This window comes from Numenius arquata, chromosome 7 (genome assembly GCF_964106895.1).
Source record: "Numenius arquata chromosome 7, bNumArq3.hap1.1, whole genome shotgun sequence".
Taxonomy (NCBI): domain Eukaryota; kingdom Metazoa; phylum Chordata; class Aves; order Charadriiformes; family Scolopacidae; genus Numenius; species Numenius arquata.
The window spans coordinates 37,271,908-37,290,907 of NC_133582.1; the positions used below are offsets into that span (position 1 = coordinate 37,271,908).

A 19,000-nucleotide genomic window follows, 5' to 3' on the forward strand; every position below is an offset into this window, starting at 1 on the left:
AAAGAATCCCTGAGAAACTAGGAAAGCTGGGAACAAGAGTCCTTAATTAATTGCATAATTTGGCACAGCTTCGAGGCCACCAGAGCGGCAACGTTAGCCTCCTCTCCCTGACTTAATGACTCTTAGCTGGCTGAATATCTTCTGACCAAACAATTTTATTGACCAAGGGACTCCTAACTGACCATCCTTCCAGATGTTTTCGTTCTAGAAGCTCCTTCTGAAATGTCTAACATTGCTGTCTGATGTCAGCTGGGTCCTACGTTTCTAGTACGCAGCAAAGGCAGCACACGCCTGTGGGAGCTGCTTACTCATAGAGTATTATTCAATGGGACTGCTATTTTAAGATGCCTTGAAGAGCACAACTTGATACAGCTCCACTATTTGGATTGATTTATCCATTGTAATTTTTCCCACTTTATGCTAAAGAGGCTCCATACCGTAAACCCAGCCCAGCAAAGGCAAACAAAACGCAGGCAAACCTTGCGGCAAAGTTCAGAGAAGTGAAAGTAATGTAAGATCCTCATGATGTGAACTTACAAATGTAGCTGACTGTTGTCCCATTATCATATGGGGGAAAAAAACAACCAGAGATGGCTATTGCACACTCACAAATGCATTTATACACAGAATGATGATGATGATAAAATGATACAGGCTTGGAAGACACCTCTGGAGATCATCTAGTCCAACCTCCCCTGCCAAAGCAGGTCCACCCAGAGCAGGTTGCACAGGAACGTGTCCAGGTGGGGTTTGAATGTCTCCAGAGATGGAGACTCCACCACCTCTCTGGGCAGCCTCTTCCAGGGCTCTGCCACCCTCAAAGTGAAGAAGTTCCTCCTCATGTTTAGATGGAACTTCCTATGTTCAAGTTTGTGCCCGTTCCCTCTTGTCCTGTCCCTGGGCACCACTGAAAAAAGACTGGCCCCATCCCCCTGACACCCACCCTTTAAGGATTTATTGGTGTTGATCAGATCCCTCCTCAGTCTTCTCTTCTCCAGACTAAAAAGACCCAAGTCCCTCAGCCTTTCCTCATAAGAGAGATGCTCCAGGCCCCTCATCATCTTTGTAGCCCTCTGCTGGACCCTGTCCAGCAGTTCCCTGTCCTTCTTGAACTGGGGAGCCCAGAACTGGACCCAGTGCTCCAGATGGGGCCTCCCCAGGGCAGAGTAGAGGGGGGGGATGACCTCCCTCCACCTGCTGGTCACACTCTTCTTGATGCACCCCAGGATGCCATTGGCCTTCTTGGCCACAAGGACACATTGCTGGCTCATGGTCATCCTGTTGTCCACCAGGACTCCCAGGTCTTTCTCCTCAGAGCAGCTCTCCAGCAGGTCAGCCCCCAACCTGTCCTGGTGCAGGGGGTTATTCCTCCCCAGGTGCAGCACCCTACACTTGCCCTGGTTGAATTTCATCAGGTTCCTCTCTGCCCAACTCTCCAGCCCGTCTAGGTCTCACTGGATGGTGGCACAGCCTTTTGGGTTGTCAGCCACCCCTCCCAGTTTTATATCATCAGCAAACTTGCTGAGGGTACATTCCATCCCTTCATCCAGGTCATATACCTACTAAGAAAAAAAGAGAACTGGGTTATATAAATGCGTTAGTGAGAGTCAAGCATGTGCCTGCTTTACAGTATGGACTGATGGACCAGTGCACCCCTCATGACCTTTCTTCTTCTAACCATCTGGCCACTTTTGCAGCAATGCCTTGTCACTAGGGGTGGTGGTGGGGGTCCTGCTGAGAAAGGCAGGATGCTGTGCCTGGGGTGGTGGCAGGCAGGACTGGCTGCCTGCCCAACCGCAAACACCGGCAGGTGAGTCACGGTTACTTCGCTGTGGCAACACAAATACCACGTCAGGCAGCACGGGGCTAACGACAGTCCACCCCCCACCCCCCGAAAAAAAAGACGAGGATTTTAAAAATATTCGTGCTTTGTCTTTGGGCCTTTTGGAGTCTGCTAGCTCTCCTGTGGTGCTGGGATCATTTCAGTTGAAAAGCAAATGTTTTCAAAGCAATGCATTGCCCTTTTTCGCTGATCAGGTGGGGTCTTCAGTTGTTTCTTAACCAACCTGAGAAAAGCACAATATTCCTCTCCCTGTTGCCATTCATTTCCTTATCCCTTCCTCTTCCTCTACCCAAATCCCCTATTTTTTACGGCTCCGGGCTGTACAACAGACTTAGAAAATGAAAAGGGGATATCCAGGAAACACGAAACGTGGTCTTAGGAGCATTTTACAAGATGCAACTTGTGTGCTAATAGGTGTGACTGCGTTGTGCTTTGAAGAAAAGAGACCTCACCTGCCCTCTGGGGCCAGCGCTCTCCTCCAGCTGGAGCCCCAGCGCTGGGAGCAGGAGAACCCTTCACGGTTGACCTCAGGTGGGCAAAGACCCAGCAGCTGGGGAAAGAGCGCTGATCTACTTCTTCATCAAAGCATTTCATTTTGTGGGACATCCAGATCCTCTCACTTAGGATAGGATCTGTAGGGCAGAAGGGGCTTTGCCTGGTCTGGAGAAAGTGGTCTTCTGGCAAGTCCCCTGGGCTCAGTGAGGAGCAGAACAGAAGGGGTAAGCCCACTTGCTTTTTCCGGTTTCCAAGTACATGCTTGGCACTGCTATCTAGCTTTACCTTGCAGGTTCCTGCATTGTTTGGGGGGTTACATGGGGCTATAAACCAGCTGGGGCTATTTTAGTTACTCCATGGTGAATGATCCCCTTCAAGTGGTACCAGTAACAATTCAGCGGATGGAAATAGTGTACAAGCTTAGGAGATGCATAAGCCAAAACAGTTCTTTTCAGAACTTATTATCCTCCATCTCTTGTGTGGTTTTGGAGATTGCCTGGGTACCACTTCATCACGGTGTTACTCGAGTCACAGAGTTGGAGCTCCAGAGTTCCCAAAGTGGATGCCAGTGCAGGGCACACACCATCTGCCTTCTCACAGATCCGCTGAGTTCAAATGAGATTTTTGGATTAGATGTTTAAGAAGACAAGCTGCCCATACCAAGCCACTTGCAAACTCTTCTCAGGGAGCAGCAGCTCTCTTCATGGTCCAAGACCTCCACCATCTCCATGTCGACTCGGGTTCCAGGCAGCCAAAGCCCCTGGAGATGTGGAGCGACATGTTTAGGGTTCTGAGAGTCCTCACCACCACTGGAAAGACAAGGGAAGAAAAAAAATCTCTTGGGCATATCCATTCCCTTTGCCTTCTTTCGTGTTTTATTGCCAGGTGAGGCAATCCTCCATCATATAGACTTACACTGGGTAAGTCCAGCAGCTCCTGTTTTAGACCCTGAACCCCCACTTGGCTGTCTGTAATGGCAGGTACTATGCCGGGGAAAGGAGTGGGAATAAAGGATGATGGAGATTATTATGTGCTGAAGCATCAGCTCAACTTGGCGTAAGGGGACACCACTGCCCTAGAGATCTGCACTTTCAGGATCATTTTCTGTGGACCTACAGAATCATGCTGTTGTCAGGAGAGACGGAGACACCTCTTCCCCACTATTGTTGGGCATTCCCACCCTCTTTATTTGTCCAACGTCATTGCTCACCATGCGGATCTGTTCTGAGGGAAACTCATCTCTTCCCTTTGCCACTCTGGATGGGTCCCTGGTTTGGCTCCACCGGCAGCTTGGTGGGTGTGATGTGGCAGTGTTGTTTATTTCATTGTCCTGCCCTTGGGTCACAGCAACCCCCTGCAGCACTCCAGGCTTGGGGCAGAGTGGCTGGAGCTGCCTGGCAGAAAAGGACCTGGGGGTGTTGGTGGACTGTGGGCTGAACAGGAGCCAGCAGTGTGCCCAGGTGGCCAAGAAGGCCAACAGCATCCTGGCCTGTGTCAGGAACAGCGTGGGGAGTAGGACTCGGGAGGTGATGGTCCCCCTGTACTGGGCACTGGTGAGGCCCCACCTCGAGGGCTGTGTCCAGTTTTGGGCCTCTTCCCACAAAGAAGCCATTGAGGGGCTGGAGCAGGTCCAGAGAAGGGCAACGGAGCTGGTGAGGGGTCTGGAGAACAAGTCTTGTGAGGAGAGGCTGAGGGAGCTGGGGGTGTTCAGCCTGGAGACAAGGAGGCTGAGGGGAGACCTTCTCGCTCTCTCCAACTCCCTGAAAGGAGGGTGTAGCCAGGGGGGGTCGGTCTCTTCTCCCAAGTCCCAGGCGATGGGACAAGAGGAAATGGTCTCAAGTTGCCCCAGGGGAGGTTCAGATTGGATATTAGGAAAAATGTTTCCATGGAAAGGGTTCTTAAGCCTTGGAATGGGCTGCCCAGGGCAGTGGTTGAGGCCCCATCCCTGGAGGTATTTCAAAGCCGGGTTGACATAGTGCTTAGAGACATGGTTTAGTGATGGTTTTGATCAGAGTTCGGTTGATGGTTGGACTCGATGATCTGAAAGGTCCCTTCCAACCCAGACAATTCCATGATTCTGTGATACCACACTGAGAAGTTCACTGATGTGTACTAGTACAGACTGCTACTTTATGTTTTAGTCCATCAGATGTTTCTGCCCCTCTCATTAATAATGAGCCATGATCTTAGTTTCATATTCCTTTAGTTAATCTATTTTCCATGTCATAATAGTTTTTTAAGCAAAATCAGACGGAAATATTTGGGACATTTACTCATCTCTAACACAGCCTCAGTGTAATTATCGATGTAGTTTCTACTGACGCCGAGATGACTGTATTGCCACTGTCCCACATGAGTAGACATGTGGAAAAATATCATCACTGTTTTAATTGTGTTTGTTCAAATTTCAGTAGAATTTCTCTCTCTAAAACCAGCACCTTCTTATTCTAAATACCGAAAAAGCGATTTCCCAAGCAAAACACTAGCCAGCCTCAAATCCTGTCAAAGTACCACCCTCTAGTGTAGACGTGCTGCTATTGCAGAAAAGATTTAATGTTACTGTCAGGATTTCATGGATTTCTTTCAGAGAAATGACAGGGAAAGTAAAAGATTAAAAAAAATATTTCCTGAATGCACATAAACCCCGTTTCATACCCTTAGTTCTTTCCTTGTTTAGCAAACTATATAGGCCACGCTTAATTTGGAGCAGCTACTTTAGATTTAAAAACTTCAGGGTAGTTTTGTAGGTAACATTCTGGGCCTTCCTTATGCATCATTTATGACTTATTTTATGTGTTCTATAGTTTCATTTACTTATTTAAAATTTGAGACTAAGATGGCAAGAATTATGTCAGAAAATTATCACCCATTGAGCTTAAATCATACTGAGTTTTCAAAAAAAGGAACTAGAGCTGATAGAAAATTTTTTTTTTTGCTGAAAAATGGGTTTTCAAAAATAATCTCCTAATTTTTCTATCTTTCAGAAAATTATTTCAAGAATATAAACTGATACTATTTGGCTGGTGAAATCGCTGGTGTGATTATGTGATTATTATTTTTATTATTATTATTTGCATTATGCTGCAGAGCTGCAAGCAAGTCTCAGGTACTATAAATTAACATCATGGTCTAAATTAACATAATGGCACTTAAGTATTCTCAGGCCCTTTGCTTTCTTTCAAAAATTTTTATGTCAGTAAACAGTACAGCTGTATCGTATGGATAAAGAAATAAAAGTGGGTATTTTTTAACTGAGACACAAAAGAATCATAGAATCATAGAATGGTTAGAGTTGGAAGGGACCTTAAAGATCATCCAGTTCCAACCCCCCTGCCATGGGCAGGGACACCTCCACTAGAGGAGGTTGCTCAAAGCCCCATCCAGCCTGGCCTTGAACCCCTCCAGGGATGGGGCAGCCACAACCTCCCCAGGCAACCTGTTCCAGTGCTTCACCACCCTCACAGGAAAGAATTTCCTCCTAATATCTAATCTAAATCTCCCCTCTTCCAATTTAAAACCATTACCCCTTGTCCTGTCACTACACTTCCTGACAAAGAGTCCCTCTCCGGCTCTCCTGTAGGCTCCCTTCAGATATTGGAAGGCTGCTATGAGGTCTCCCTGGAGCCTTCTCTTCCCCAGGCTGAACAACCCCAGCTCTCTCAGCCTGTTTTCATAGGGGAGGTGCTCCAGCCCTCTGAGCATCTTCGTGGCCCTTCGCTGGACCTGTTCCAACAGGTCCATGTCCTTCCTGTGCTGAGGACTCCAAAGCTGGACACAGTACTCCAGGTGGGGTCTCATGCGCGCAGAGTAGAGGGGCAGAATCACCTCCCTTGCCCTGCTGGCCACACTTCTCTTGATGCAGCCCAGGATGTGGTTGGCTTTCTGGGCTGCCCGCACACATTGCCGGCTCATGTTGAGCTTCTCATCCACAAACACCCCCCACATCCTTCTCCTCAGGGCTGCTCTCCAGCCTTTCTCTGCCCAACATGTATTTGTGCCTGGGATTGCCACGTCCCAGGTGCAGGACCCTGCACTTGGCCTGGTTGAACTTCATGCGATTTGCATGAGCCCACCTCTCAAGCCTGTCCAGGTCCCTCTGGATGGCATCCCTTCCCTCCAGCGTGTCAACTGCGCCACCAAGTTTGGTGTCGTCGGCAAACTTGCTGAGGGTGCGCTCTATCCCACTGTCCTTGTCTCCGACAAAGATGTTGAACAGCACTAGTCCCAGTACTGACCCCTGAGGAACACCACTTGTCACTGGCCGCCAATTGGACATTGAGCCGTTGACCACAACCCTTTGAGTGCGGCCATCCAGCCAGTTCCTGATCCACTGAGTGGTCCATCCATCGAACCCATGACTTTCCAATTTTGAGACCAGGATGTCGTGCGGGACAGTGTCAAATGCTTTGCATAAATCCAGGTAGATGACGTCTGTTGCTCTGCCCTTGTCCACCAAGCCTGTGGCAGTATTGTAAAAGGCCACCAAATTTGTCAGGCACGATTTGCCCTTGGTGAAGCCATGCTGGCTGTCTCCAATCACCTCTTTATTTTCCATGTGCCTTAGCAGAGATTCCAGGAGGATCTGCTCCATGATCTTGCCAGGCACAGAGGTGAGGCTGACTGGCCTATAGTTCCCTGGGTCTTCCTTTTTTTCTTTTTTGAATATTGGGGTTATGTTCCCCTTTTTCCAGTCAGAAGGAAGGAAGGAAGAAGGAAGTCTAATTCCCCTTCTCTTGTGTAAACCGGTCAGGAGACCTAAATGCAAGGTCCTGAGAAAACTTTCTGTGACTTAGTGATACAAATGCAATATTATACTATGAAAATTGTGAACATAATAAATCTTTTCAGAGCACATGACAGGCAAATGTTTCTGAACTCCCAGAGCCTTGTAAAAATGCAGAGTTCAACCACCCAGATATTTTTTCTGAAACTCTCTCGTTGTTAATGAAATACGAGTTTTGTCTCATTCCTTGTTTCTCTATGTTTCTATTTTAATACATTTTCTCTTCTGCCTTTTCATCCTGTTTTCTTTGTTGTCTTCCCTCATTATTTGCCATTCTCCACTCTTCTTTTTTTTAACTCTTTCTCCCCATAATGTTTTTGCTTTTCCCTTCCAGCTTCGATTTCTGTGTGGGATTTTCCTCCGGTCGCTTCTCATATGAGATGATGCAGGCCAGCTCTGACAATCCATCAGTGTCATCATATGGTAATTTAAGGTAGAATATAAACGATGGTGCACTTTTCCCACCTTTAATATAAATGGTATCTTCAGTGAGACAGCATTTTCCTGAGAACCTCCCATATTTTGCAAAGGACAAAGAGACGAAGTGAGAGAATAAAATTCACACCGTTTGAAATTCATTCTGTGCATTCTGAAAACATCCATTTTAAGGGATTTTTTTTCCCCCAACAATGCTTACCATGACAGATTAATAAATGAAGCCTTTTGGTATGGTAAAGCGCCATCCCAGCTGAAAGTCGGTCTGTAATGGCTACGGGGTCTCACATTCCTTTAGTCTGGTTGAGTTGGTTATCGATTTCCTACTCGGGTTACTCAAAGAGACACTTGTGCTAATTTAAATCCATGTCTCATATTCAGTTACTTATTCCCCAAACCTGTCTTATTCCTGGCATAAATATATGTCAGTATATATATATTTTTATATATATATATAATGTTATATATAATTTTATATATATATATATTATGTCAGGAATATATATATTCCTGACATAAACATCCTTTACTGGATAATGTCAGCCTAAGTTGCCTCTGCAATTATCATAGGAGCTGACAAAGGCAGTATAAAAAAATGCTGCCCATCAAAATATTTCTGGTTATGTAGTATTTGCAGTAGAAAATACAGATTAATCAAACCTGCTGTTTCACCATACTATGGACCAGCCTTTCTATTCATTGTCTGGGGATAAAATTGCCTTTTCTGAGGCCAAGTCTCTGGCATGTTAGGATATTCAAGGGGATCAGAGGGCACAATATGGTCTTCATTTCAGCATTACTGAGGAAAAGACAGATATTATGTTCTTACTGCTCTTCTGTAGGATCTTCTGCAGGATTCCCTTATACACGGGTCCTAGTGTGGTGCTTGTGGAGAGGGGAATCTCTTCCAGCCTGGCTTCACCTTAGGCACTGAGGCACAGAGAGTCGGACCGGCCACCATCCATCCTCCACAACGCACTGGGGGCAAAAAGCTGGCAGGCTACAGGAGAGGGATGTCTCTGCTGGTGGCACAGTCCTCAAGCAGCTCTGCGAGGGCTGTCTCCTTGCCTTAAACCCTTCGTCTGAAGTCACTAGGAAGAATTAAATGTAATGGGAGGATAGTCCAGAAATAATGATGTGCAACACTGTGTACTAGACTATACATTTGATTCTCCTCTTTCCTGTGCAATCACACGTACCAGTGTGAAGCGAGTATCAAAATCATGACAGCTCCCAACTGATGAGCAGAAGAGTGAATTTTCTGGTAAAAAAAATGCCTTTTGAAGGTAAATCTAAACTACAAGGAATACTACAATATCCTGTACTATAATGCACTGTATCACCATGCAGTAGATTGACTCTGCTTGTAAGGGCAAGATAGGAGAGCATCAACTTTCGCTCTGAATTATTGAACTGTGAATAAAGGAAATGACAAGTTGTAAAATAGAATTTTTCTCTAAATGGCAGGGTTACTGAGTTTCTTCCGTGAACCTAAGGAGGCACCTTGCTTTGGAATCAGAACTGTGCACTCAGTTTCCCATCAGAAAGGAAGGTTTAGGAAGTACTCTCAGAGGATTACAAAATGGAACTATGCAGTGGACTACACCGGGATCAGCATTTTCACCTTCAATATTATACATTTGTGATTGTATTGGTATTGTAAGGCAGCCAGAGCTACAAAAAACTTTGGCTGGTGCTCTCCTTATTAGTTAAAAAGTGCTCCATTCTTATTAAAGTGCTTGTGCAAACTTCTGTAACCTTCTGAAAATGAAAATATACCCCTGGAAAGAGCCAATATGCTTGACAAATTTTTGAAGGAAAACTTGGGAAAGTAAAAAAGCCTTTCTTGCCACGTTAAAAGAAGAATGACTGGCTTCGGTGCCCACACACTCAATTCCCATGAAAACTGCAAGCCAGCAAAAACCGTTCCCCAAGTGCTTTCTATCGTGTTATTTATTGTCACAGAAGGGATTACTTTTCATTAGCTAACCCCTGGCAAGAAGAACTCTTAAACCGTATCACGTGGGGTGAAGAGTGTGAGTCATAATTTTTGAATGCAAAAGTCTGGCATAAAATATAACGCTGTTGGGCGGGCAGAGCTGGCTCATTGTTTGACTGGTTTCAACATGGCATTCCTTTTTTTTTTCCCCTTTCTTTTTCTTTATGCCTTCAGATTGTGAAACACCACTTGATTTTTTTTTTCTGTAAATTGCAAGTAGTTTTATTAATTTATTACGAAGAAAATAACTGACTGGAAATTTCATTGCTAGAGGCCCTACCTTCCACCATTCCACAGAGAATGCATCTCATAGCCATTTTATAGCACCCTTCCTGAAAAATACTGACTTTCTTTGGCTCTTTGGAGTGATATAAGGATAAGATGTATTTACCATCTGTTGCTTTTCTGGAAGACAGACATAAGCCCTCGAGAAGCTAAGAAACTACATATTATGTTCATGTTTAGCAGGGCCCCACTGAGTCTGGATCAAAATCATGAGGAAATTATTGGCTCTGCAGAGACCAAAAGGACAGGACATTTGTCACATGCACGTTGCATTTTAAGCAGTTACATGCTCCTAGGAATCTCAATTTCATTTTCCAGAATGTACTTTATAGGAATATTTTTTACAAGACATTTATTTTACAGAATAAGGCATGATTGTTTCCCTCTTTTTTAATATTAAATAGCAGATGAGATTATTATGTAAATTATGTATTATTAGTACATTATGTATTATTATTATTATGCTGTGCAGCTAGCACCATGTTTGTTGCCCCCCCAGGCTATGCCGTATCATTTCAGAGATGATAGTAATGGATGGAGCCACGTTTGGACATGCACCAAGGAGACAGCTGGAGCCTCAGTGTATAAACCTCACAGATCCACACGTAAAGCAGAAAGTGTGTTTAAATTGCAGTAATTCCATTACATTGAAAGGGCTCAAATTGTGCATGACTTCTCTTCTTTTGGAGTGGCAGGAGACAGAAAAAAACTTAATGGTAATTCTCTATTTTAATTTTCTGCTGACGTCTCTGAGCTCCATGTTGGCTATTTCATCTTCTGGTATTTGCCTGCATTGATTTGGAATGGTTCTGTTATTTCCCAGTGATAGCTGTACCTAGTTTCTCTGGAAGGAAATAAAGCCTTATCACTGTACAGACTAGTTCATAGCTTATGAACGAGTGATGAGTCTCGCCTGCTAAGTCCCCATTTTCAGACGTGTGCGTGACCAAGTTCTGATGCTGGACCTTGGGCTGCTCCAACCCACGTTCATCTGAGAACGGTGCAGAGACAGAGACTTGTCGGCCAGAGCATCCAATCTTGAAGATTTTTTCAAAAAATATTTATTTGATCTTGTATTTTGTAGATTCTGCTGCATGCTGATGCCCCGCTGTTTGCAAATAAGGCATTGGAAAGATTTTTTAATGAGGGATGATTAGAAGAGCGTGGTTTGATTAGCAAGGCAAAGCAAAGTTTGGAAGAAGAAATGACTGCTGGCTATAAATATTCCAAGAGGCAGCAAGAAGCACAGCACTAGGGAAGATGGGAATTCATGCAAGGTAATGAACACTATTTGCATACAAGCAAAAAAGGTATAAAGGGGTGCCAATATGTATGGATAGACTGGAAATTTGATGAGGTTTAGTCATTTGGGCAGTCAGGCCTATAGGAGCCTCCCAGGGGGAATAGCAGAGACAAAACATCCCAAACTCTATTTGTCGTTGTGTTTTTATTTATGGGGAGTTTGAGATAAAATTCAGTTTGAGATGAAATTCCTGATGAAATTCAACCAGGGCAAGTGTAGGGTGCTGCACCTGGGGAGGAATAACCCCCTGCACCAGGACAGGCTGGGGGCTGACCTGCTGGAGAGCAGCTCTGAGGAAAAAGACCTGGGAGTCCTGGTGGATAACAGGATGACCATGAGCCAGCAATGGGCCCCTGTGGTTAAGAAGGCCAGTGGCATCCTGGGGGGCACCAGGAAGAGTGTGGCCAGCAGGTGGAGGGAGGTCATCCTTCCCCTCTGCTCTGCCCTGGGGAGGCCCCATCTGGAGCACTGTGTCCAGTTCTGGGCTCCCCAGTTCAAGAAGGACAGGGAACTGCTGGAGAAGGGACAGCAGAGAGCTACAAACATGATGAGGGGCCTGGAGCATCTCTCTGCTGAGGAAAGGCTGAAGGACTTGGGTCTTTTTAGTCTGGAGAAGACTGAGGGGGGATCTGATCCACGCCTATAAATCCTTAAAGGGTGGGTGTCACGGGGATGGGGCCGGTCTTTTTTCAGTGGTGCCCAGGGACAGGACAAGAGGAAACAGGCACAAACTTGAACATAGGAAGTTCCATCTAAACATGAGGAGGAACTTCTTCACTTTGAGGGTGGCAGAGCCCTGGAACAGGCTGCCCAGAGAGGTGGTGGAGTCTCCTTCTCTGGAGAAGAACCTGCCTGGACACGTTCCTGTGCAACCTGCTCTGGGTGGACCTGCTTTGGCAAGGGGTTGGACTAGATGATCTCCAGAGGTCCCTTCCAACCCCATAGCATTCTGTGATTCTGTGAGATGGTGCTCAGATAGCAAGGGCTGGATCTGGGCACCCAATAGGTCTCTGCCAATTCGGCATAAGGAACACTTTTAAGAAACATCATGAGCACATTAAGAAAATGAAGCAGAGAAGGGGACGGCGGGAGGAATGGGTGGGTGACGTTTGATGAGGCTATAGACTCAAGGAGAAATGTAAAAGCCATGAGAAAGGGCTGCGACTTTCACAAATGCACTGGGATAAGTATCCTCTCCATTCACAGCACAACATTAAAATCACGTTTTTCCTCTCAATGCCATCTGAAAAATGAAGCTTCAAATGGAAAAGGCTTGGGGGAGACTCCTGCTGAGCAGCTGCAGCAAGACAGAGAATCAACCAGGCAGTACTGCACTACTTGCCTGTAAGCAAGGTAAAAGCCTCGGTGTTCTTTAAAAAACAAAAACAACAGTTTGCGCCCGACTGGGCTGAGGAAGAGGAGGAAGGGAAGGTGACAGAGCCGCCATGGCTGGAGAGGCTCCCTGCACCCAACACACTGAAACCCTGGGCAGCGCGACGACTGGCGGGGCTCGGACCGAGAGCCCGGGGGTGCAGCGCCCGAAGCCAGGCCTGCTCCCGGAACCGGGAACGGGGGAGCCGGGAACGGGGGAGCCGGCCCTGGCAGCCGAGCCAAAGCGCTGGCTCCCCGTCCCCCTCCCCGCCCTCTCCCTCACAGAGCTGGCGGCCCGCGAAGGCGGAAGAGAGCAGGGCAGACTGCCGTCGGATTGGACAGCCCTCCTGTCAATCAAGGCCGCCGCGGCTTGGACACGGCGGGGGGCGAGGCGGGCGCACCCCCCTACCGGGTGTCACGTGGCCGCGCGGCCTCACGCATGCGTGGCTGAGGCGGGCGCTGAAATTCAAATCTGAGGAGCGGTTGGGGAGCGGTCTGAGGCTCTGCCTGAGGGAGCGGGGGCAGCGCGGGTGGCGGCAGCAGCAACAGCAGCAATGGATCCCTTCACTGAGGTGAGGGTACGGCGCGGCGCAGGCAGTCCCCTCCCGAGTTGTGAGGTGTGGAGGGAGGGCCGCACCCGGGGCTTGATCCGGGTAAAGGTGGGTTGTCAGTGGCGGGGGCCGCAGGGACAGAGGGCTGCAAGGGCCGGTCGGGGGCCCGTGGGGCGAAATAATTTCTCCTAGCCCTGGCTAAGGCCTGTCAGCGGCCCCCGTCTCCCTTTTTTTCGGGTGTTCGTGGGATTGTAGAAGCCTCTTTCTCTGCAACGGGGAGGTTGGTCTCCATGCCATCTCTCTCTGCCCCCTCGTCTTGCTTGTACCTCCAATGGGGCGTCAGGCCTATTCCAGGAGAGGGCAGGGGTTATTCGTGCAAGGGTTAGCGAAGGAGAGGACCTCTTCTAAACCGGATTGATACTTAATTGCCTTTCCTAGTGCTTTAGCGTTTGCCTTTTACGTGCGTCTGACAGATAAGATTTTCAGATGGGACCTAATGGGAGTGGTATTGACACGCATGGTGCCTGCCATGCCTTAAGGTCGAGCGTGAAGTTTGCCCAAAGCCATAGCAATCTGATTAAAAATGCGTCCTGTTTGACATTATTGCTGCCTGTGACCGGTCACTTTCATTGGCAGGCGCAGTTCCTCTTCTTCTTTTGAAAAAAAAAAAAAAAAGGAAGTCACTTGTTGGGGTGGATTTGCTTCAGTTTTGCAGAGGCAAAATTGAAGTAAAACGAGTGGAATTGACCAGCTTGAATCTGTATGAGGGCTGGAGGTTTCTTAAATATGCTGTACTGTATTCTGATTTTATGTGTGACAGATATAAAGCTGTGGAGATGTCTTGTGAATGCTTTGGGAAATTTTGCTGTAAAAATGGCCTTCAATCCACAGCCTGTCTAAGCAAAAACCTAAACTTTAAAAAAAAAAAAAAATCCAAATCAAATAGATTAGTGAAATTCTTTCTCCTGTCTTTGGAAACAATCCATATCTCAAATTGACATACTTCAAATAAATTGAGGGCCCAAAAAAGGTGTCTGCACAGGTTTGATTTTAAAAGCTGAACATAAGATATTGATCTGAACATATTTACTAAATGTTTTATGCCAAAGCAGATTTACTCCCATGTAAAGGCTTGCTAAGTATAAACATCTAAAACCCTCCTTCCTTAATTGGTAGCGAGTGACATGATCCAACTAGTCTTAAATAAACTTCAAGTCCAGACCACTGAATCAGGTTTAAAATGGTTTTGCATGCTGGGAGATATTCCAACCTCCACACGCCCTTCTTGTAGATAACTGACTTTGAAAAGCTGTGACCAACTGGGAGGCCACTCCTCAGAGTAAACTTCATTCAAACGTTAGCTAGTATTGCAGAGTGCCTAAAATGTTGCCTTATCAAGAATGTTTATGCTGTGGAGGACATCCCACTGTTGTGTGAAAATCTGACCAATATTAGTGTATTGGTATCGAAATTTAATAGCTTTCCTTAAAAAAAAAAAGTCTTCTGAAAAGGAAGCTTTTCACCACCTGCTATGAATTCTTTATGTTCTGGGTGTTTTTTTGTGGGTGGTTGTTGTTTTATTGGGTTTTTTTATTGTAACTTTTCCTTAGCTGAACTATTTTCAGACAATCTTTGTCTATAAACTACTGTGCTCAGTTACTTACAGGGAACTGGTGAGGCATTGTAAGTGTTGATTATGTAAAGCAGCGTAATTCGAGCCTTAATTGGCCAAAGCATGCTGTTAATTCAGGGTTTGCTGATCAATTTACAAAAGGACCTGGTCTCACTGAATTTAAGCTCAAACAAATCTTGGTGTAAGATTCAGTGGAATGCTTTCAAACTAAACAGTTCCGAAATAATGCTTGCTTGATTAATCTTACAAGGAAAAAATTAATGACCTTCTGAATCTCAACCAAATTCTGAATACAGAATGCACTGAGGAGATGGTGCAGTAGATTTTTTTTTTTTTTTAGGATCACAATGAAAACACAGGTTATGACTTTAAATTGATAGCTGATTGCATAATTCACCTTTCTTGCACAAACGCCCTTATATTTGGTATTGCAGAATATTAGAAATAGCCTAGGTTATTTTGTATTTTGAGTATGTATTAACATTCATAGAGCAAAGTATGGTTTCCTAGCATGGAGGATGACCAAAGAGGAAAATTTGCATATATGAAATTTGAAGTTAACTGTTCCTTCAGTGTCATGGATAAATTAACTCCCTTTGCTGCATTCTGCTAGTAAAGCAGGGCGGTTAGAACAATTTCTTGTAATCACATATGGGCCTGAGTATCTTCTCTAATGCTGCTAAATATGTAGTTTAAAACATACTTTTAAAACACATTTAAAGTGGGAAGGCCTTATCTGATTTTTCGAAGGTGCTTTTGGACTGCAATCAGCGGTCTTTTAACTGCAACTTAGTAGTTCTCAGATTCCTAGATATAATGAAATAGGCATATCCCACTCTGAAACTTTGACTGTCATCAGAATCCTTGGAGAACGTACTTGTGGCAAATACCTTGTTGATGAACTTGAAAAGTAAGTCTCAAGTTCTGGTGACTGGCTTACTCATCGTGTGTAACAGCAGAATTTGAATTATGGCAGTTGCATGGAAAACTTGAGATACAAAAAGCCAATAGGAGCTGGAGTTCAGCAGCAGAGGCGTGCATTCTTGGGAAGTGACACCCTGTTTGTAACGACTGAAACTCCATCTTACTGAACTAACAAAACAGAAAAGAATGTGACTGCGTTTGAATAGAACTGTAGGGATACTGTTGTGGAAGATATACTCAACTTTGTGCAAGGAGGACAATTCATTTATATAGCCTTGAAGATTTTATTTGTGTGGGTGTTACCTGCACTTTGTAGCTCTGCCTTCTGGAGGCTGAAATAAGGAACTTAATTGGACTTGTGGACACCGCTAACATAGAACTTGCATTGAAAGGCACTCCTGGAATTTCATGTGTCCTTTTTCTTCTTTTTCTCCACCTTCCCTCTCCCCAAAATTCTCCTCTTCTATGGAAGTTTGCAAGTTAGAGAAGCTGATTTTTGCTTTTGCAAAAAACTGTTGAGAACAACATTCTATTTGTCTTTGTGTTGTGTTACAATGGAACATTGTTTAAGACTTCAGCCTTAGACAGTTAAAAATGTGAAATGTGTATTTAATTGCTGTGCAACAGATAATGGCTGGCATAGTTCTCACAATAATTTATGTGCCACCAAACAAGTGCAGTTTATATGCTTCCCTTTAAAGGCCATTAGTTCTATCACACATTTTCTTGTCTCAAAGTGCCTAAAAACCTAGGTTAAAGGAGTAATTAAGTATCTTTTCGATGTGATCAAACTGAGTGATAATGATTTATGAATGCAATATTAAAAAAAAAAAAACCAACCACAAACCAAAAAACCTCCAACCTATTTCAGACTTGGGTGCTATAAGGAAACACTTTCAACTAGTGAGGAACACTTACTAAACCAGCTATTTTGTATTGAATATAATCGTAGTACTCAAATTTACAATAGATTTGTAAATGAAAGAGAATGTTGTTAGGTAGCTTAATTGGTATCTCTTTATATGTTCTTCTGTATACAGGCATATTGTGATAAGCAGCCTGTTTATTAAGACAATTAGTTACAACATCAGTCTATTGTTCTTAAAATTTAAGCCCAGGGATGAGAAAATCACCTTTTGATTTAGAAGGTGTAATAGCAATTTTTTTTCTAGTATTACCAACCACGCGTTTAATTTGTTGAAATTTTTTTTTTATGACTACTTGGCAACCACTCCAATGTTGTTTATTTTGTTAAAGGGTTAGTGCCAATCAGGTGACTTGACCATATGCTTTAGCAACATGTCAAAAAAACTAACTTACTAGCAAGACTCGAGAGTGTGAGCTACCTTTTATCTAATAGGTACTTGCTGAAAATGGGTGAAGCTGTGGGTATTGCAATGGTGAAGTCAAAGTATGGAGATCGGAGTTATCGCAATGAGAAAAAGGAGGTAGACAGGAAAAAAAAGCACGTGTAGTTGGCAGTGTAGAAAATGTATTTTTTTTGTTCTGCTCTCTCAGGAGGGGACAGCCTGTCAGAAAACCAGGCTTTGAGTATTTCTGTTGTGTTGCAGTAGATCAGTTTGCAACATCTGAGAGCTCCGTTTTTATAAATTTCTGATATTGTGAATCTTTGTATATGGTATATAAAATTCAAACAATTTTAATTTGAACTGTTACTAGTTAACACACTTATTGCAATGTACAGTAACCCATCATTTATTGACTACTCAGAAACTCCTTGAAAGAACCCGGGCCAGGAGAGAGAACCTGCAGAAGAAAATGGCTGAGCGGCCCAAGATGGGAGCGAGACCCACAATGCAGACCAAGAGGGTCAGAGAGCCTTTGTTAGAAACCGGTAACCAGGCATCTCTTCCTGGTGAAGAAGGTATTTTGCAACCAGTTTAATAAAGATTGTCTTTAGAAGTGCCATCTCCTTTTTTTTCTAAGGACAAGTGAAAACCTTTAATGTTTATCTTAAACTAAACAGCGATGAATGCAGTTACCTGGCCGCTAGGATTGAATATGGCTAACGTTTAGCTTAACCTGAGAGCAGATGCTCTAAGTAATTAGTAAGCTATTTAAAAAGAATTGTATAATGCCAAAGATAGTGCCTCCTGCTTGGTAGAGTTTGGTAAGGGCAGGTTTTTGGGAGGTGTATTCATAAATCAAACTTTATTTGCGCTACAGTTTTGTATTCTCTCTGAAACTATTTTAGATTGTTTGAATGCTAATTTGCTTGCATACTTTGACCTGTACAGTGAAACCTAGTACAAAGCCATCGCCATCAAAGAGGCTCTGCCCTGACAATATGGAGACTCAAGCTTCCAGTTCGGAGAATATAGAGCCAGTTCCTTCAAGTTCCACAAGCCATCATTCTCCTGAGATGACTTCAGAGTTGCACGTAACTGCTTCTAACAGGGCTTCATTGGTTCAGCCTCTTGAGAAAGGAAAAACAAACACAGAGTCAGAAACTCCTGCAGCCCGTTCAGTCAAAACACGTATGCAGAAATTGGCAGAGCAGCGACGCTGCTGGGATAGCGAGGGTATGGTGCACCTGTTAAACAGCATTGGTGTTTTTCAGTGTTTGCATTGATGACGATGTTTGCTAGCAGAAGATAATTTTGTGTGTGTGAATAAGACTTCATAAAGAAGTCTTAAACAGCAGTGAGGAAGGCCTAAAATAATGAAACCATTGACTACCGCTCCTATTTATACACTTTTTTTCCTCCTACTTGTATGATGCCTTGCTCATCACAACAGTGATATAAAACTAGTTAACTGCTTGATTAAAAATGTGTTGGTTTTGCAGTGAGCTTTAATTTAACTTGAATAGTCTCAATGCCTTCAGAGCTAGTAGCTTGCTTCTGCTGGCGGCAAGAACTTCTAACTGTTGATAAACTGAATATACAACAAAATGCAAAACACGCAAGTATATCTCGATATATTTTCTTAGCAAAATAAACATGTTTTCTTTTTTCCAGATCCCTCTGAATGCGTTCCTCTCTCTCCCCTCCAGTCAAAAGATGTGCCTGTTTCTCCACCTAAGCAGACATCTAATGCCCTGGCAAGTGATACCCCTATTGGGAGAAGAGGCCGTTTAGCTAACCTTGCTGCTACAATTGGTTCCTGGGAAGATGACCTAAGTCATCCATCTGCAAAGCAAAACAATGCACAAGAACAGCCTGGCACTACTTGTTTATCCAAATTGTCCACTACAAGTGGAGCATCTGCTAGAATCAATAGTAGCAGTGTAAAGCAGGAAGCTGCATCCTGTTCTCAAAGGCTTGTTGAGGCTTCTATTAATAAACCAGCAAACTCAAAGATAGCGGTGAGTGTCTGATTTAGTTGCTGATTAAAAATTGATTTGAGTATTGGGGG

General features: G+C 44.4%; 1 protein-coding gene across 2 annotated transcripts in view; it reads left to right on the forward strand.

The window, feature by feature from the left end:
- The first annotated feature begins 13,025 nt into the window (after positions 1-13,025).
- ANLN (anillin, actin binding protein) overlaps positions 13,026-19,000 on the forward strand; it is a 29,715-nt gene continuing 23,740 nt past the window's right edge. For both annotated transcript variants that reach the window (XM_074150183.1, XM_074150185.1), the window contains exons 1-4: positions 13,026-13,086; positions 17,354-17,507; positions 17,881-18,165; positions 18,604-18,950. In XM_074150183.1, coding sequence (XP_074006284.1) covers positions 13,069-13,086; positions 17,354-17,507; positions 17,881-18,165; positions 18,604-18,950 — 804 coding nt within the window. In that variant the 5' untranslated portion in view covers positions 13,026-13,068. The remainder of the gene's footprint in view (positions 13,087-17,353; positions 17,508-17,880; positions 18,166-18,603; positions 18,951-19,000) is intronic.